The sequence below is a fragment of the Pteronotus mesoamericanus genome, unplaced genomic scaffold, assembly GCF_021234165.1.
Source record: "Pteronotus mesoamericanus isolate MK-2021 breed Mesoamerican mustached bat unplaced genomic scaffold, CSHL_Meso_final contig_20, whole genome shotgun sequence".
In the NCBI taxonomy this organism is placed as follows: domain Eukaryota; kingdom Metazoa; phylum Chordata; class Mammalia; order Chiroptera; family Mormoopidae; genus Pteronotus; species Pteronotus mesoamericanus.
The window spans coordinates 17,886,960-17,907,269 of record NW_026555085.1 but is presented as its reverse complement, the minus strand read 5'-3'; the positions used below and the strand labels follow the sequence as shown (position 1 = coordinate 17,907,269).

The 20,310-nt window shown below is 35.3% G+C and overlaps 1 protein-coding gene across 1 annotated transcript in view; it reads right to left on the bottom strand.

Moving 5' to 3' along the window:
* Positions 1-12,045: 12,045 nt before the first annotated feature.
* Positions 12,046-20,310, bottom strand: part of PTCHD4 (patched domain containing 4) — a 200,749-nt gene continuing 192,484 nt past the window's right edge. The window contains exon 3 of the mRNA XM_054569474.1: positions 12,046-13,679. Within this exon, the coding sequence (XP_054425449.1) occupies positions 12,046-13,679 (1,634 nt within the window). The remainder of the gene's footprint in view (positions 13,680-20,310) is intronic.

Here is a 20,310-nt window from a genome sequence, read left to right as displayed (position 1 = left end):
TGAACTTAAGCTAAATTCATTGATCCAGGAACACATTTGGTGCTTTTGTTTGTTTATGATTTGGCTAAGGCTGTTCACATCACATGAGATGCTCAGGCCAAAACTCTTAAGTGCTCTTAAATACAATGTATTTTTACCAGGTTTGGTTCTACTAGAAATAATCTCTCTACCCTCTAGGTCCTCCCTTTGGGACTTTACAATTTCTTGCTTGTATTCTAGTTATGAATGCCACAGATGCCTTTTTCTTGTGTAATCTTTACTCAACATAAGCAGCTCTGTCAGTATTTATTAGATTGAATTTGTTGACTTGGTGGTTGAAGCCACTGGCTTTGAAATTTAGCTCAACATTGAACTCACTGGGGGAACTTACAAAAATATTCAGATCAAGAGTCCCACTGGGGAGATACTAATTTAATTAGTCTGGCATGCAGCATGAGTATTGAGACTTTAAAAATCTCTGTAGGTCATTCGGATATGCAGCAAAATTTGAGGACCAATGGCTCTGCTAATTCTGGGATTACCCAAAATGCCTTTTGGAGTATGTGTGTTGGGCACAGTCTCCTGTGGCTATTTGGCTAGCGAATTTATGTCCATCCCAACTCTGAATGGATGAACTCTTAAACCAGCTCTATAATGTGGCTTCCCCAGGCAACTCCAATCTAATCTTTATCTCCGAGCAACGTTATTAAAAAATGTTTATCTCAGATTTAAAGGTTAAAATATACACCGTCAAACTTCCTTATAATTCTGCTTGCTTGTTTTGGGGAGCACCTATTATTATTATAAATAAGACTAATTGTTAAAAAAAGTTTATTATTAAATTGATTAGTTTAAAACTTTGTTCACATATATCCCACTGTGATCTCCAAAGGGAGTAAAAGTGACTTTTAAACATATGATTTAAAAAGTAATTTTAAGTATTTTAACTAAAGCATTATCATAAATTTTGCATTTAGAAAAGGGCAAACGGGGAGCAGAAAATCTATGCCCTTATTTTCATCACATATAATGTGCATTTGTACCCTTCTGTTCAGGCACCTTTCATATGGATTTATGAAGAAGACATGATGTATTATACCACAGGGACACATAGTTTACATTACGTTCTTTCTTGTTATAGTCTATAAAGCAGGGATAACAATATCTACCCTATTAAGCAGGTATTATTTGAGTTATTGCCAAAACTAATCATATTAACTGAGGTGATTAGTTTGAATATATAAGTTTGAGTTGTTTTCCTAGAAGGTCTGGATTCCAACTGATGCACGGCAGTCTCTCACTCCTGTACACTGAGGAACACCAGGCATACATGAAGTGACCAGATGACTGCAGGCATCTGTGACAGAATACGATGGTGTTCCACCAACAGGTGACTCACACTCATGTCCTAAAATGGCTATTGCAAACTCGATTATAAATTTATAATTATAAACAATTTAAGTGTTGCTGAATTTTTGTATGCTTTAACAGATAAAACAAAGAAAAAGGGATAGCAGTGTTTACATTGTTTAAACCTTTCACTGAGCTCGAACCAAAGAATATATCTCAGAACAAGCTTTCTCTTCGTGGTCCCACTTCTACCTCTAAACAGTTCCCCATAACTTGGTGGTCCTTACTTTGTAATATTCCACTTGTAATCACTTTCATTTGCATTCCAGTGATCTCATCTTTAATAACCTTCATCTTGGACAACTTATTTCCAGTTTGCACGTTCTTAGGCATTCCATTTTCTTCCATTTCGTGGTGCCAATCCCCTAAACTCTATCTATTAGAATCTTATCCAAGCTTTAATGTGGATCATTTTATGATCCCTCCCTTGTCTTCTTTGAGCATCCCAGCCAGAAGTTTTCTCAGCAAATCATAAGTTTCTCAAAGGCAAGGGCTTTGAAAATTGGTATTTTCTCTGAGCCTAGTGCTAATATTTAGGTATTCCTAAATATTTTCTGAGTAAATGAACATAATCCTAAGCAACATAGGGGTGCTCCAGAAACCCATCCACAGTAAATCTTGACTCTAAAATACAACCAAATTTCTGGTATTACATTTTTTAGGGTTAACAGGCAACAGACTTTTGGAGATTTATATATGCCAACATTTTTGACCCCTTGCAATGTGTTTATTTAAAAAATAACTAAGCTAACAAATAGAAACTAAATGAACTTTTAAAAAATTTGGTTAAGCTGTTTATTTTACTCTTCAAAAGTTTTGCTTTTTTTGTTGTTTTTCTTACTAGTGTCTCTCTTTTTAAAAAAATCATCCCTATCCTTTGGTATTTTTTCTTCATATTAAATCACATTTCCTCTTATTTCACTATCAAGATATGTATAGCTCAGCTGTGGCTGGTGTGGCTCAGTGGATTGAGCAGTGGCCTGCAAACCAAAGGGTTGCTGGTTTGATTCCATCCGGGCACATGCCTGGGTTGTGGGCGTGTCCCCAGTAGGGGGTGTGCAAAAGGCAACCACACATGAATGTTTCTCTCCCTGTCTTTCTCCCTCATTTCTCCTCTGTCTAAAAATAAGTAAATAAATACAAATTCTTTAAAAAAAAAAGAAAAGGAAATACTAAATGAACTTTAAAAGAAGATATGTATAGCTCTAGGCTCTAGCATTTCAATTTATTGGAAAGGACAGTTAGTTTCAACATACCTGAATTATTTTTTCTTTTACAGGGCTTTATTCCTGTGTAACTCGTTATCAAAGAGAATTCCAGAAAATAAAAGAAAATAAAGCAATAACAAAGACGTCCACATATGAGCCTTCACTGAATGAGATTATTAAATAACTCACTTTTCATTAGGTTACAGGCAGACAAATCAGAGGAATGTGAATCCTTTCACTGAACAGATAATTATCAAATGTCTTCTAAGCAGATGGACTTGTACAATATGCTGTTTGCCACATCCGCTGCCATTATTAAAAGCAGTAGGGAATTTCACCTTGATGAACATAACAACGAGTAATTCTTTTCCCATACTATTGGGCTTGCAAATATGTTCACCTGTCCAGTTTAATTTCCTAAGTTCTTATTTCACTCCTTTATAGCCATGCTCATTCTTAATTAAAGGAAAAACCTGTTTCTATTACTCTAAGGAAAATTAATTTAGAAATAAAAAATTGAACATTAAGCTAATGATTAAATTATTACATTTAGACAAGAAAATGTTCATACAAAATTCTGAGTAAACTATATAAAATGAAATATTAGGTGGACTTCTCCATTTAGTTATGCAAATGATGTCAATAATGAAGATGACTTTCCAATGACAAAGCCCCTAAAGTGGGTTGTGGATTATTAAATTGTTTCAGTATAATTTTGGCATCAGGTGCACTTAAATCCTGTAAATGTTGTTGTTTATGTGCCTGGTAATGCCACTACATTATTCATGAGGTTACAGTAGTCTTGGGTAGTCAAAGATTGAACATTCTTTGTTTTAATCCTTAGAATCAGTGATGAAAGCTCATGAATAATATTCCTCAGACTTGGAACTGTCTCATGTGCGGACTAATGGGTGTGTTTTGTGAGTTAGCCTGTGTACTGCTGGAGAGCAACCAGTTTATTATTGTCTCTATCTCTGTAACATTCACATGGTAAAAACATAATTGGTTCAAGCACTTTAATAGTTAATATTTGTACAGTAATACAATGCAATACAGTAAGAAGCTTTAAGCAGAGTTTTTTTTTTTTTAACCAATTATAAATTGCTTTAGACTTGAAGTTAGTACAATTATTAGGGGTTTTAAAAAGCCATCTAAATACTTCAGTATGTCTCAGAAATGCCAAGGTATTTTAAATTTATTTCAGAATGCCTTATCTTATCCATGTAGGGTAATTGATATCTATTATTGTGGTACTACTTTTAATGCATTTATTCTTGACTTTTTAAAGGACAAAATTTATAATTTTTAGAACATGTAATTCAATGAAGGGCTAAAGAAATATAGATTGTTATATTAACATTGTGATGTCATGAGATGTTAGGAAATTTAATTCCTAGCTTAGGAGAATCCCTAAAGGAGAGGAGGCCCAGATATCCCAGAGGTTAGATGAAGAAGCCATGTATATTACATTCTGTGGGAAACTTCATAGTAACAATAAGAAATGAAGGACAGCCTAGCTTGCAGCATTTGGGATAGTGATTTAGAAAGAATTGGTAAAATCAACTGACCCCAGGAAATAGAGTAAATGCTTGTATCATCTATGACTGTTTTAATATGTCAATTATTCCTTATTATGACTAATGGAACTAGACTTTTTTTGTTGTTAAAATAAAAGGACAACATAGTCAGCAATACTGTAAATAACTTTGCCTAGCGGCATTATAGTCATTATAACTGAGATGACATTTTTGTAAGTAGCTAAGACTTTGTTATTTTTCTTAAGGTTTTTACCTTTAGGCTTTAGATCTAGGTTTCTTAAACAGAAAAATCCTGAGGAATTTCACTAAAATTATTACAACTATATGCATCCAAAGTAGAAAAATAATAAGGAAATAAACAAGAAAATATTTATAACACATTTCCCCTTGATTGAATTAGAGATTAATGTATTATCTGTGAGGAATAATTTGCTATTTCTTTATTCTTATTATAGTTAGAAAAACATGGTCTATAAATTGTTTTTTTAACTTACAGAACACGGAGGCAAATGTTGATAATGAACCAAATGCAAACAATTTGGAAATTTTGGATATTTTTGAAGGGTCCCATACGAATATTTGCTTCTTAGAAAGACCTAAAATGGGTACCAGGCATTTCCCTACTTTGAAGATATTTTGGGATGAAAATATAACTTAGATAACATTTTTATATTGACATTTACGTTAAAAATTCTGTTTTCAGCTTTCCTCATTAAATAACTTTAGTTGTAGAGCCCAAAATACAAAGCAGAGAGCTTTAAATGGTTTTTTAGTTTATTTGCACTATTTTAGAAATGATGAGGCTGTTTTCATGAATGATATGTGGTAAGAACCAATATGTCCTTAAATTAAAAAATGTTCTTAGAGGGAAAGACATCTGAAAATGGTTGTTTGCTATTGGACTGTATTGTTAAGACACTGGAGGCTCATAGTTTCATACATCTTACACTCTTCTTTATTTTGTAAGAGAAATTAGTGTTTTGTTTAGCCAGGATTAAAGGTAAGTGGGAGTTTGTTTTAGGAAAAGAAATGAAGGTGCTCAACTTTAGATTATTTGAATATTGTGCACCTCACTAGGTCTACCACTGACTCAAAGTCAACGTCAGGTTACTTCTCTTTCTGAACCATGTTTTGTGCTCTGGGATGTCTGTAGAGAGACAACCAAACAACTGCCCTGAGAGATTTCATAGTAATGAATGTTATATTAACCAGGATGCACAAACAGGACTGCACATACAGGTATGTCTTTTACATTTAGCTTGGTTTATATTTACAGAGTGAAAGAGCATCAAGGAGAAGTGATAAATAGTATCATTTTGTGGCTTTAATAGTTTGCCATTTAATCCAAGTTTGCATGCCATTTTGTCTTTAAATACCCTTATGAGGTAGCTTAGAGAGATCTCTGCCCTTTACAAACTGTGACAGATTTCTTATTTAAGATCAGGAAAGTTTATTGCTGAAAAATACGCATAACTAACAAGAAAGTATAATAAAGTTTTTACTTCAACTCTGCTAAACTTTGGGATATTTGCATTGCTGAATTTAAGGTATAACCTACCAGTACCTAGCACTTTTATGTTGGAGAAGAAAAGATTCCAGAATTTCTTGATTGTACCTCAAAATAGATGCTGTGCAAGGCAGCGGGACTTGCAGGAATATGACAGTTTGGTCTTTTTTCCAGCTCTTTTATTGTGGTTCCCAATAGCCAGCAAATTAACAAAATAGAATGATGGAAGGTATTTCAGTTTCCAGGGGGAGATTCATTTGGCCATCTTAGATTAGATAAATGCTCCCCTCAACATACTGTAGACTGCTCCTGCTGAAATCCAAAGTAATGAATTTATACAGGACTAGAAAGCAACACACAGAATTTTCTCTACTTTTCCTTTACCCATGACAGTCTCTCTTAGTTACTGTTAGGGAATTCTTGAAGTTCTTATTTCTCCACTTCTCTGACAGAACTGTGTGGGTAATACGATTGCTCTCATAACCATGAAAATAGAAGAAAAGGAAACAATCCTATTCCAGTATTTAGCCATGCCATTAACCATGTGGAAAACCAGAACATAGTTACAAATGACTTCTAAAAATTCCAGTTCAGATAAGTATAAACATGCGATATGAAACAGGGACCACACACAACCAGTTGATATTCTTGCTCCTGTTTCTAACATTTCTTTCTTATTTTTAAGACTTCAAAATTAGCATGAAGCTTGAGACCTTTCTTAGGAAAAATTTTAACTGGAGAAAAAAAATAATAGGGACTCACATTCCATAATTTATAAAAGTGCAAATTTAGCAATTATTTTTATAAATGCTTAATTCATTAAAATTATGTACCTTACTGAATTTCTTAGATTAGGGTATAAGCCCATTTAATTTTAACAATATCTTTAGAGGTACAGAAGAGATATGATATTGTCTGTAGGTAAGTCATCTGTATTATATTAGTATATGATTTTTGACCTGCCGTATTTCTCTCTTCGAATTGCTTTTTCATTTGATAAGAAAAGCAAGTGACTTTTCTATCAGCAATAGAGAGGTGCTCCTTAAGTACAGAAAAAACATCAAAAAAGTGTCAATTATGCCTCAAGGATGTACAAAATCAGATCGTTGCCAACAGTCATCCCTGGGAATGAAAAATGTTTCTCTGGGAACTTACTTGAAGCCTCTTTTTAAGGAATATCCTTAGCAGCCTACTTTCACCCATAAAATGATCTGTGGCTCAAGCTTGCTGGTTCATGCTTGGAAATTCAGGAGCACTTTCCCTGCAAAGATCAGGTTATGAATCTGACAAATAAGAAGGAAATCTTCAAGTGGGATATATTTGCATATAATTAATTTGCTAGCAGTTAAGAATCTATACTTTTGAGGCACCACGCAATTTTCTGTGCTGTGTCCTAAACTATAAAATGTGCAGAATTTTTCCACCTGTTCCATCATACCTACTTAAAGACATCATAATTCTTAAGCAGGTGGGCTCATTTCTCAACATCTTATCAATATTATTCCAAATGTTGCCTGATTCAACTCCATAAAACTCCAAACACAAAACGTTATCTCTTGCTCTTCTGACTAAAACATAATGGTGAGTCAAATCTTGGCCATTTAGCTTAGAAATCAAAGTAATTTATTGCCATTATACCTATATATAGTCCTTCTCATGCTAGACCCGATGCAACAAGCCTTTGTTGTTTTCATTTATGATTTTTCTGCTTTCATTTGGTAAATATATTTGTAGTAATGATTTTGGAGATCAACCAGTAAAAACCTTAGCTTGTTTTTCCTCTACACAACATGTTGGCAGATCATAGCTTGCAGAGAGTTGGTGTAAATGCCTGCACCACAGTGATGATGCTGAGTTTTATATTGAGATTAAAGATGGAGAGATTTCAAGGGCATGATAATTCAACTACAGATGGGTTTTGAATCAATGTCATAAAATTTGCCACAATTATGTTTTGAAACACAGAAAGAGCAAGATGTCTTTTTTGTTGTTGCTTTTAAAGGAATAAAAGTGCTTGTAGATCTCTTTTGGAATAAACTAGTTTTCAGGTTCACATTTGAAAGGATTAGGAACACCATTTGCAAATGTCAACAATATAAACTGAACAGAGAGATACCGCTAGAAAAAGATTAAGCAGATCATTGAGTTCTCCAATCTACAGGAGACAACATCTAAGTTCCCGTTTCAAGGCATTGTATTCTATGGATCACCATGATATTAGCAAATGCAGGATATTAAAGTATGCTTAATTACTGACTGACAGAGAATCTGGTATGCCCTTTACTTGGAAGCCAGATTTAGCTTCTAGGATTTTCCAGGAGACATTCTAGGAGAGGTTGCTGCCATTGACATCCAAGGAAGGCAATTTTTAAATCATTCCCCTTGGTATAGAACTTTCTATGGAATTTAGGTCCTTGGGACCAAAACCTACAAAAGCATTTATTACTAGATGATACAAGAATTTTAACAAAGTTGCAATAATCATGAAAATAGTGTCTTTAAAAATCTATGTACTATTAGTAACAATGCATGCATAGTGTCAGGCATTCATAACTATTTGGTCATAAAAATATGTGACTGTAATTATGATATTTACAGTCAACTTATAAAGATACGTGTAATTCTGAATGGCAATAGTTAATCCCTAGCTCTAACCACAAGTCTGGAACGATTAGCTTATTATGGGTAAGTGTAATGGGTAATTACAAAATGCACAAAGCTCTCACCCTCTTGAATTCAACATTCAAGAATGGTGATTATAGCATTACAGAAGCTTCATTTGTCATAATTATTCTTCTAAGCTCACGAGATAAAATCAAAATTCTGTGGAAATAAATTGGAATTAAATGGGAAAGAAACACTCAAATAATACAACCAAAGTAGAGAATAATTCTTTCATAGAATATTCATACACATCTTTCAAAGAGGTTCACAGTCCCTGGAAGAATTCATGGGATGACCTTTAAGTGCACCCTTCATTAAAAAAAGTCAGCATGGCCGAAGTCAGCATATGATTATCTTTAACTATGGGAGGTTAAGAATTTAACTTTTAGCCAAATCTCTTTCTAAAATTTAGATGGGGACCTCTTTGAAGCTTTATTAACCATCATGGAGAGTAAGCTCTTATGGGTTTTCTATTATAAATTCTGATGGAGGAAAACAAATCTACATTTCAGTTTAAATTCAGAAAAGGTGTGGTTTTTACAAACTTGAAATCTCTCACTTGAAGGAAAAAAACGCAATTCAACAATAAAATATTCTACACATCTGAGATATTTCCTGTAGGTTTCTTCTCTTCTAGGAGTTGATTGGCCATCTTCTAGTAGTTGATAAGTTCCTAATTCAAACACTATCAATATTTTACAAATGGACAAAATAATAGGAGTAAAATTGAAAAACCAGGGAGAGTTGCACAGAAACTATTGAAAAAGACAGAGGTTGAGCATTACCTGCAAATCATGATCTGATAGTTTAGGATAGTATTCTGGCATTCTTAGAACTCTTGGAAATATCTGAGAGTAAGGTTGGGAGGTCAGATGACACTCAGTCAGATTCTTCCTGGGCTTAAATTACTTCGTGGGCTGAGTTAGGGCATTTTGAGTAGTATATTAACTCTCCCAGGACAAGAACTTCTATTTCAGTAAATTATTGCTACAGTTCTCTGAAGAGTACCATGATGCCCTGGAAAAAATAATGTCCCTTCCAGAATTCCACACTTTTAGTTACTTGAACAATGAAAAATTTATATTTATCTTAGTCACTTTAATCCTTGAAGGTATAACCCTCCAAAGCGTTTTTCTCCTTCCAAATATATGAAGCAATGCTATCAGAACTGCCCCAATGCTTAGATAATACACACCACTATACCCATATGCATTTGGCAACTGGAATGCTTGATTTTTTTTCTTTCTAAGTTAGGCTGCCAACCTTCTTTGTATGTGAAATTGATTAAGATAATTAAGAAAAATGGCATAAATAGGAAAGCTTTTTAAGAATTGGTAAATGCTTGGGAATCTGGCACGCCTTGGAAAAAAAGCAGAATGATATAGTTAATGGAATTTCTCAGGTGATTACCTCTGATCTTTTGAAAGGGATATAAAACAAATCTTCACAAATGATTAGCAGACTGTGAAAGAAGAATCCCCCCTGCAAAAAATAACCCCAACTCCTCAGAAACTTCTACTTCAGATATAAGACCAGGGCCTGCATGTCTATCAGTGCCAAACACTAGTTCATCATAGCAGAGCAGTTCAGTAGGTAAAAGGCTAGGATTGTCTGTGATATAACTTTATAAATAACGTAAGAACAATAACCCAATGTTTATGGCAATTATTTCCCATACTCAATCTATTGATATTGTGCCAGATTATTTCTAATAAGAACTCAATTACCTCAAGGTAGGACAAAACAAATGCCATTTAATAAAATAAAATTTGGTTAAATATTTTTTTTGTTGTCTCAGAGACAGTCCTCTTTTCCCTTAATATTGTGGTAAACTCTTTATTTGTAAAAGGTACCATTGTTTTGCTGTTTTGTTACTGTATTAATCTATAAACTTCATTTCCAAAGACTATATCTACCATATTTTTTTTTCTATAAACCTAACTGAGTCCAGGAGATTGGCTTTTTATTTTAATTTTTTTTAGATTTTAATATTTTAGGTTCAACTAAAATATACAACCAAAGTTGGTGTGGAACAGTAGGTAGCTCTTTTCCAGGTAAAAGAGCTTACTAACAGGTTTTATAATCATTGGACATTTGTTCAGTCCTACCTGAAAAATCAAGTTATTCTACTACTTGGCATAGGAAAAGGCATTTTCTAGTAATTTTCTGTGACAGGGAGCACAACACTAATCCAAGTAAGCACCCAACAGAATTGAGTCTATCCGCTGGGGAGCAGTTTTAAACTTTAGCTCAATGAAAACATTTACCTTAGTACTTTTTTTGAGAAAGAATTGGGTAGCAATTACAATGAATATGCCACCTGTGGAGAGCTACCATCACCCTCAAAGGTGGGTCAACTGAAGAGCATTGTTCAGGTTACAAGAACAATGATACAGCAAGAATCTACAAAACAATATTGCAGTAGTTACAGTGACCACTATGCTAGTGATTGTGGTCTGCGTTAATGTTCCAAATATCAATGCAAAGAACACAATAGACTTTATAGGATTAAAATGGTTTTTTTACACTGAGAACCAGTTGATGGTGTATGATGAGTGATGATGGTCCATTTACTCTATTTCATTCTACAAGTTTCTTAGTTCTGTCTCCTTTCTTCTATGGTAATTATCTATATTCCATGGCAGTATATTTTCACCATCTAAAATGAGAACATTATAACTATCGAATACCCCAGCTCACACAAACACACACATAAACACATGCACACACGTATGCACCCTTATACACATATGTATAAAGTGCTCATTTGCTGTGGGTGAGGTCTCTGAATGTAGCCAAATCAGCCTCCTCAAATACATAGAACTGCTAAAAGCCAAGAAGCCATGTCAACTATTTATCTCTAACATGAGATTTTAAACCTTGTCCATGTGGTATTTAATTCAAATGCCTTTCGTGTTTTTTGCTAAGTCATCCAAAGAATCTCAAAGACTGACAACATGATATGTAAAATCTAATGGACTCACATCTGTTTATTTTGCTTAACACAGTTGAATAATACTCTTGCTGCTGAAACATTTGAGTTGATTTTGAATGACCATGAATGCTCCATGAATGACCATGAATGCTCCTGTATTTGGCTAAGGTTGATTTGACTTTCTAGAGAAAGGCCGACCTATCTGCAAATGGACATCTCCCTCCACACAAATGTCAATGTACACTAAAGACAAATCTAAGTATATGTATATATGGTATATACACATATATATATACACACATAAAATGGATTGGGAAGTCCTTTGGTTTAGACAGGATTAAATATATACTTCCCAAGTGCATAGGTTTCCTTTGACCAACCTGTTCAGAAAACAAATATGAAAAGTGCCATGGCAATTTTGACATTTTCTATGTCTCCTATTTTTCCCTATTTGGAGGCCCCCTTTCCTCTCTTCTCCATCTTTCTAAGCATTTTATTTTTGAAAGCAGTTGGTTCTCTTGGCCTTCTAATACGTCATTGACTCATCCATTCCATGAAAAAGCTCTAACATCATATCTAGAAACTTATTTTTAGTGGAGAAAAGGTTGCAAAGAACTTTTCCCCGTTCTTTTATTCCCTCTTCCCTCCAAGAAGTGGACGCCTTGATGTGTAATGAATAATTCACTCTTGATCTGACTTGCCTTGTTACCCCTGGCCAGCCCAAGCAGCTGAGGTCTGAGCTTTACTCGCCCTGCATCGTTGTGCAATACTGGAAAAGAAGAATAATCCATTAGTCTACATCCATCAGACTGTGGTAACGTGATCAGGGTTCTCTTGAATTTCTATGCATTCAATTTCCTCTCTCTCCTTTCGTTTGGCACGTTTCTTTTTCTTGTGGTGCTTTTTGGAGGGGGGAAAAAAGGTTAGGAACACAGGTAAGATAACAAAACAGTGCAGAAGTGTGCAACCCCCGGTGAGCAGCAAGCATTTGAACAGTGTGAAGGTCAGGTTCGAAGGCACAAATAGGAGGGGGACCAACCCAATAAGAAAAGAAGTAATATTTTGCAAAATGGCTGTCCCATGCTCTTGCAGAGAGCTTTTTATACATTGCGTTCGGGTGTGCTCAGTTGCTAATACAAATGTGTAAAGCAGTGGTGCACAGTGGTCAATGGCGAAATTTAAAGTGTAGATAAGGCACAAGATAGAAATGCAATCCATATCGACGTTCCATAATGTCATTAAGCCCAGAACGCCCAGCTCAATTGAGGTGACACTAAGAATTAGCCAGAAGTTTCCTAGTGGGTGGATCACTAGGAAAAAAGTAAGGATTAACACCAGAAGAACACCAAAGCCTGCAATCAGGACAGGCACTGTGACTGACAAGCCATAATGGTCCATGAAGACAAAGGAGGGGTTGAACACGATGAATCGGATACTCTTTGAGAGGGACAGGGGCCTCAGCTTTTCCAACACTTCTATGACTTCCTTCTGCTTGTCTCTGCTGGTCCTTGCCACCAGATACAAGCGAGATGCAATGATATTGTTCTCATCCCCTGCCTTGGAGAAGATGATGTCATTTCGAAAATGCTGGAACTCTGGCTTTTTTAAAAAGGAACTCTGTAGAACACTGATAAAGTCACTCTTGTTATTGGCACTGATGTTGCTAACTTTCAGGAACTGGTAGTACTGCTCCACCCAGGACACTGCAGTGAACCCACTACAGAGTCTCCGTAGATCCTCCTGGACACTGCTGTTCCAGTACTCAAGGGGCTCATAGATGTAGAATCCTATCACAGGGCTGTAGTTGCTGAAGTATTTCTGCTGAACCATGGCATAGGAAACACTTGGGGAATCGCTGGCTAGCAAATTAATGATGTCGGCTCTGTCGCTGATCTGCAGGCATCCCATGAAAGAGAAGGAGGCATAAATGAGATACAGGATGACAACAAATGGCTTCACGTAGATATTGGTAATCCATTCATTGTAATGTTCGCGGAGGAAGTGCTGAATAAAGTGGTGCTGGTAGGGGTTCGTCTCATGATGGGATGTCTGTTGATGCCCGTCACTCATCACTGTCTGGAACCACACAGGTTTGCGGTCCAGGTATTCTGCAGAAGGGATTTTACAGCAAAAGATGCTATGGTAACGGTTTTGCTCTAGTTGGCCAGCAAAGACCAGACAGGAGCCAAAGAAAGAAAAAATGTAAAAGTAGTTTAACAGAATAGAGACACACATGTTCTGACAGAAGACTTTTACAGCCTCTATGTTTGTGAATGGACTGGCACCCATGCCAAAGGTAATGAGGTACAGGGAGCTGGTCATGGTATAGGTGACCATCACATCAGAATAAGCATCTGCTACCCTGTCTTTGAAGGGCAAATTTTCTCTGGTTCTCCGCCATCCAGACAGAAGCTCAAATACTCCTTTAGTTCCATGACCTAATTTAAGAAAAGAAAAAAAAATAATTGTTTTTATTTCCTCCTATGGTTCAAGTGAATTCCTGACATGTTATCTTTATCTATGCTAAACAGTACTTTATACTCTAGTCCTTCTATCAGGATCTCAAAATTTTGTTCCATAACAGGACATATTTGCTCCATGTTTCCATTTTGGGAAAGTCTAATTTATTGGAAGTGTTGGGAAAAATAAAACATTTATTGTCTGAACTATTAACTTGACAAGCTGTAATATAATGTGACATTATCTGCATGCACATTGTCTCTTTAAATGACTTATAAGTTGTTAAGGGCAGAGCTGTTACCTGTGCATCTTCAAATGCCCCCCAATACCAGTTCAGTGCTTGATCAACTGATGTATTGACTGATAGTCTCCAACCTTTATTTCAAGCTGATTTACATGCTGATGTAGGAAATTATAAGATGATTTTAAACACTTAAAGGTGACTATACATTGATTTTACAATGTTAATAATCAACTTGGTGGCCAAATGGCTTAGAAACAAATTCCTATAGATTTGACTAATTAACATTGGATATGACTCCAAAAAAAATTATTCCAGGTCACAAAAAAGAATGGGGCAATCTCTTCAGAACAAGAGATCACAGGAAGCATTTCCTTTGGGCTTATCCCAGAGTCTTTATTCACAATGATGTATGCTGAGTAAATGTTTGAGTGCCTCACTGAGGTGGATAGAGAATGCTTATTTTTATTACCAAATTCTGTGCATACTTTGATAAGGGTAAATGGACAAAAACGTTTATTAACCTACTTGAGCACCTACTATGTGCCAGAAACTGTTAGATACTGACATGTTATATTTCAGGAACTTGACAGCTTTTAAGATACCATCACTTGCTTCTTTATTAGCAAAATCAGAAATCATAAAGTTATCCTATACATTCAATTTATCTTTTTTTCACTTGCCTGAATTAGCTCTGTCAATTACTATCATTTATACATCAGTTGATAACTGTCTGACTGAATAGAAATCTTCATGTATCATCAGCTTTGCACTTGTAGACATAGCAGTAAAACACAAAAATTCTTTCTATGAATGGATAGAAGATACGTTCTCCAAGAAATCTATTTAGATAAAAATGTAGCATAAAGGTACAAAAATGAAGTACTTTAAGAAAGTCTGGAGAATGGAGTCTAAGACTGACAGTAGGCTGGCAGGCAGAAAGAGGAACAGACAGATCCTGTGGTGACTTGGGCCCCTTGCTGACACACCCCTGGGCCCAGCGATGAAAACCCCAGCTTTTCAGAGCAGCTTGGCCCATCCTGGGAGCTGCAAAGCTCAGAATAATCAGCCACGAACTGTGGATTGCTTTTAGTTTTCAACAGGCTGTCAAGCACTAGGCATGGGCAGCACCTGATATTGGCTCACACAAAATCAAAGCTGTATCCAAAGGGAGAACCCAGCAGGTAAGCACTAAACTCTGCTGAGATAAACTCTACTTTGTTATTTTTCATTATTTGCATTTGTTTTTCTTTTTCATAGCCTTATTACTATTATTTTCTATTTTTTCTTCTATTTTTACTGCTCCATTTTTTCCTTTCGTATCTTTTATTTTACTCTTACCTTTGATTACTCCATTGTTTCTTTCTTCTTTCTTTTTCTTATTTTTGTTATTCTTTCTCTTTATGTGTCCCTTTTTCTTGTTTTCCTCTTTCAATTCATTATTCATATTAGTTCTCTTTCTTTTTCTCTTCCCATAATCACTTTTCTGTCCTTTGGCCTTCTCTAGTTCTGTTTTTCCCCCTTTCCCTAATATTCCATTTCTCTTTCCACTGTTATTATTCTTTGATCTTTTCTCATTGATATTGCTCTTGTTGGGGGAGGTGCTTGTTTGGGTATTTTTGTGTTCTTTTGCTTTGTTCTGTCAGTACCTGTACAACAGTGTCCTAGACATGATGGGGGTTGAGTCCCTCAGTCAGACAGTTGGAGGGAAGATCCCAACAATGAACAGGCCAACAACACTCAAGACCCAAATTCATCAGGAGAACCCACATAACCCACACAAAGAGCATTCCTAGAACATCCAGATCAGGTACCACAGAACTCCTTCCACAGAAGCCCACCCCATAAGACAGGAAGTTAAGAGGACTAAAATGGGGAGACAAAGAAACAGGCTCCAAATGAAAGAGATAGAGGAACCCCCAGAAAAAAAGCTAAATGAAATTGAGGTAAACAAATCATCACACAGGGAGTTCAAAGTAATAGTTATAAGGATGCTCAAGGAGCTTAATGAGAACTACATCAAGATGGAAAAAGACAGAGAAGCTACAAAAAGAACCAATTGGAAATGAAGAATGCAATATCTTAAATGAAGAATATACTAGAAATAATTAAAATCAGGCTAGATGAAGCAGAGGATCAAATCAGCTGTTTGGAAGACAAGGCAGAAAAATATACCCAGTCAGAACAAAAAAATAAAAAAAGACTTAAAAGTGTGAGAATAGTCTAAGAGAGCTTTGGGACAACATGAAATGGAACAATATTTGTATCATAGGGATACCAGAAGGAGAAGAAAGGGAAGAAGTGATGGAAAGCCTGTTTGAAGAACTAATGACTGAAAACTTCCCTAACTTGGTAAGGGACAGAATTATGCAGGTTCAGGAAGCACATAGAATCCCAGTCAAGATGAACCCAAAGACACCCACACGAGGACATGTCACAAAATGGCAAAGTTTGAAGATAGAGAATCTTAAGGGAGCAAGAGAGAGTAGTTAGTTACCTACAAGGGAGCTCTGATAAGGCTTCTGGTTCATTTCTCAATAGGAAAACTACAGGATAGAAGGGACTGACATGAGATATTCCAAGTAACGAAAAGCAAGGACCTGTAGCCAAGACTGCTCTATCCAGTAAAGCTCTCATTTAAAATGGAAGGTAAAATAAAGAGCTTCCCAAACAAACAAAACCTAAACAGGGTGCATCTCCACCAAACCAGCATTGCAAGAGGTGCTAAAGGGTCTGCTTTAAGAAGAAAAAATAGAGAGAGAGAGGGAGGAACACAGGTACAAAGGAAAAAATGGCAGTGAATAAGCACCTATCAATAATAACCTTAAATGGAAATGGATTAAATTCTCTAATGAAAAGACATAGAGTGGCTGAATGTATGAAAAAACATGACCTCCATATATGCTGTCTATAAGAAAGCTACCTCAAAATGAAAGACTCACACGGGTTGAAAAGGAGGGGATAGAAAAAAAATATTTATTCCGTGCAAATGGAGACTATAAGGAAAGCTGGCATAGCAATACTTTTGTCTTGCAAAATAGTCTGCAAAACAAAGATCATAAAAAAAGACAAAGAAGATCATGGCATAATATGTAAGGGGTGAGTCCAATAAGAGGATGTGACCCTTGTAAACACATATGCAATCAATAGAGGGTCACCTAAACATATAAAGAAAATCTTGGAGGACTTGAAGGAATAGGCCAACAAAAATAAAGTCATTGTAGGTTATTTTAACCCTCTCCTGTCAACAATGGACAGATCTTCCAGACAAAAAATCAACAAGGATATAGCAGCATTAAATGACACATTAAATCAAATGTATCTAACTGATATTTACAGAGCATTTCATCCCAAAGAAGCAGAATATACATTCTTCTCAAATGCACACTGATCATTCTCAAAAACAGACCACATGGTAGGACACAAAATAAGCCTTAACAAATTCAAGAAAATTGAAGTCATGTAAAACATTTTTTTTGGATCATGCCAATGGCTTGAAACTAGAAATAAACCTCAAGAAAAAAACTAAAAAACACTCAAATACATGAAGGCTAAATAACATGTTTTAAAATAATGAATGGATTAACAATGAGATCAAGGAAGAAATGAAAAAGCAGCTGGAAACTAATGAAAATGTACACACAACAACCTAAAACCTATGGGACACAGCAAAAGCAGTCCTGTGAGGGAAGTTCATAACATTACAGTCTTACCTAAGGAAGTTAGAAAAATCTCAGATAAACAACCTACCCCTACATTTAAAAGGATTAAAACAACAACAAAGTGCAGAATGAGTAGAAGAAAAGAATTAATCAAGAACAGAGAGGAAATAAATGAAGTGGAGGCTAAAAAAATTTTAAAAATCAATGAACCAGGAACTGGTTCTTTGAAAAGATAAACAGAATTGACAAACCTTTAGCCAGACTCATCAAGAAAAAAAAGAGAGAGGATCCCAAATAAGTAAAATCAGAAATGAAAGAGGGGAAGTAGCAATTGATACCACAGAAATACAAAGGATTGTAAGAAATTATTATGAGGAATTATATGTCAAGAAATTGGACAACCTGGTTGAAATGGATAAATTTCTAGAAACACAATCTTCCAAAACTGAATCAGGAAAAAGGTGAAAACTTGAATAGAACAATAACAACTAGTGAAACTGAAGCAGCAATAAAAAAAACTCACAGCACACAAAAGCCCTGGACCAGATGGCTTCACAGGTGAATATTACCAAATATTTAAAGAAGAACTAACAACTATTCTTCTCAAACTATTCCAAAGAATTCAAGAAGAGGGAAACTTATAACCTCTTTTTATGAAGACACTATTATCCTAATTCTAAAACCAGGTAAAGACAAAGAAAGAAAATTATAAGCTAGTATCTCTGATAAATATAAATGCTAAAATCCTCAAACTGGAACCAGCACTTCATTATAGAGATTATACATGATGATCAAGTGGGATTCATCTCAGGGATGCAAGAATGGTACGATATTTGCAAATCAATAAATGTGAAACATCACATAAACAAAATGAAAAACAAAAATCACATAATCATATTAATAGGTGCAGAAAAATCATTTGCTAAAATCCAGCATCTATTTGTGATAAAAACACTCAGTGGTAATAGAGGAAACATACCTCAATATAATAAAGGCCAAAAAACGGAAAACTTACTGCCAACATCATAATCATTGGGCAAAAACTAAAAACATTTCCCTTAAGATTAGAAACAAGACAGGGATGTCTGCTTTACCACTATTATTCAACATAGTACTGGAAGTCCTAGCCTCAACAATCAGATAAGGAGAAGAAAATAAAAGGCATCCAAATTGGAAAGTAGGAAGTAAAACTGCCATTATTTGCAGATGACATGATAGTGTACACAGAAAACCTTATAGGCTCTACAAAACAAAACAAAACAAAACAAAACAAAAAACTACTCAACCTAATAAATGAATTTGGTAAAGTAGTAGGATACAAAGTCAACATTCAGAAATTGGTGGCATTTTTATACACCAATAACAAACTATTAGAAAGAGAAAGTAAGAAAACAATCCCATTTAGTATTGTAAAAACAGAAAAAAAATAGTATCTAGGAATAAACTGAATGAAGTTAGTAAAAGACCTGTACTCAAAAAACTATAAGAAACTGAAGAAAGAAGTTGAGGAAAATACAATTAAGTGGAAGCATATACTGTGTTCATGGATTGGAAGAATTAGCATCATTAAAATGTCCACAGTACCCAAAACAATCTATAGATTCAATGCAATTCCTATTAATATACCAACAGCATATCTCGCAGATCTAAAATAAATATTCCAAAACTTATATGGAACCAAAAATGACCCCAAATAGCCTCAGCAACTTTGAGAAAGAAAAACGTTGGAGGGATCACAATACTTGATATCAAATTATACTAAAAGGCCACAGTAATCAAAACAGTCTGATACTGGCATAAGGACAGACAAATAGATCAATGGGACAGAACAGAGAGCCCAGAAATAAACTCAGGTCTTTATAGTCAATTAATACTTGACAAAAAAGGCACGAGCATACAACGGAGTAAAGACACTCCCCTCGATAAATGGTGTTGGGAGAACTTGTCTGGTACATGCAAAAAAATGAAATTAGACCACCATCTTATACCATACACCAGAATAAACTCAAAATGGATAGAAGGTTTAAGTGTAAGTCAGGATAGCAAAAAAAATCTTAAAGGAAAAACAGTAAAATTTCAGGTATCTCATGCAGTAATATTTTTGCTGATATATCTCCTAGGTCAAGGGAAATAAAGGAAAAAATAAACAAATGAGGCTACATCAAATTTAAAAGCTTCTGCACAGCTAAAGAAACCATTATGAAAATGAAAAGGGAACTGATTATATTGGAGAACATATTTGCCAATGATACTTTGGACAAGGGTTTAATCTTCAAAATATGTAAAGAAGGTCAACACCAGGAAGATGAACAGTTCAATTTAATAAATGGGCAAAGGACCTAAATAAATACTTCTCCAAGGAAGACATACAGATGGCCCACAGACATATGAAAGGATGCTTAACATCACTAACCATCACAGAGATGCAAATTAAAATCATAATGAAATATCACCTCACACTTGCCAAAATGGCTATCATCAATAAATCAACAAACAGAGTGTACTGGTGAAGATGTGGAGAAAAGGGAACCCTAGCACACTGTTGGTGGGAATGGAGACTGCTGCAGCCACTGTGGAAAACAGTGTGGAATTACTTCTAAAATTAAAAATGTGTTTTGACCCAGCAATTCCACTGCTAGGAATATACCCTAAGAATCCTGGAACACCAATTCAAAAAAATTTGTGCACTCCCATGTTCATAGCAGT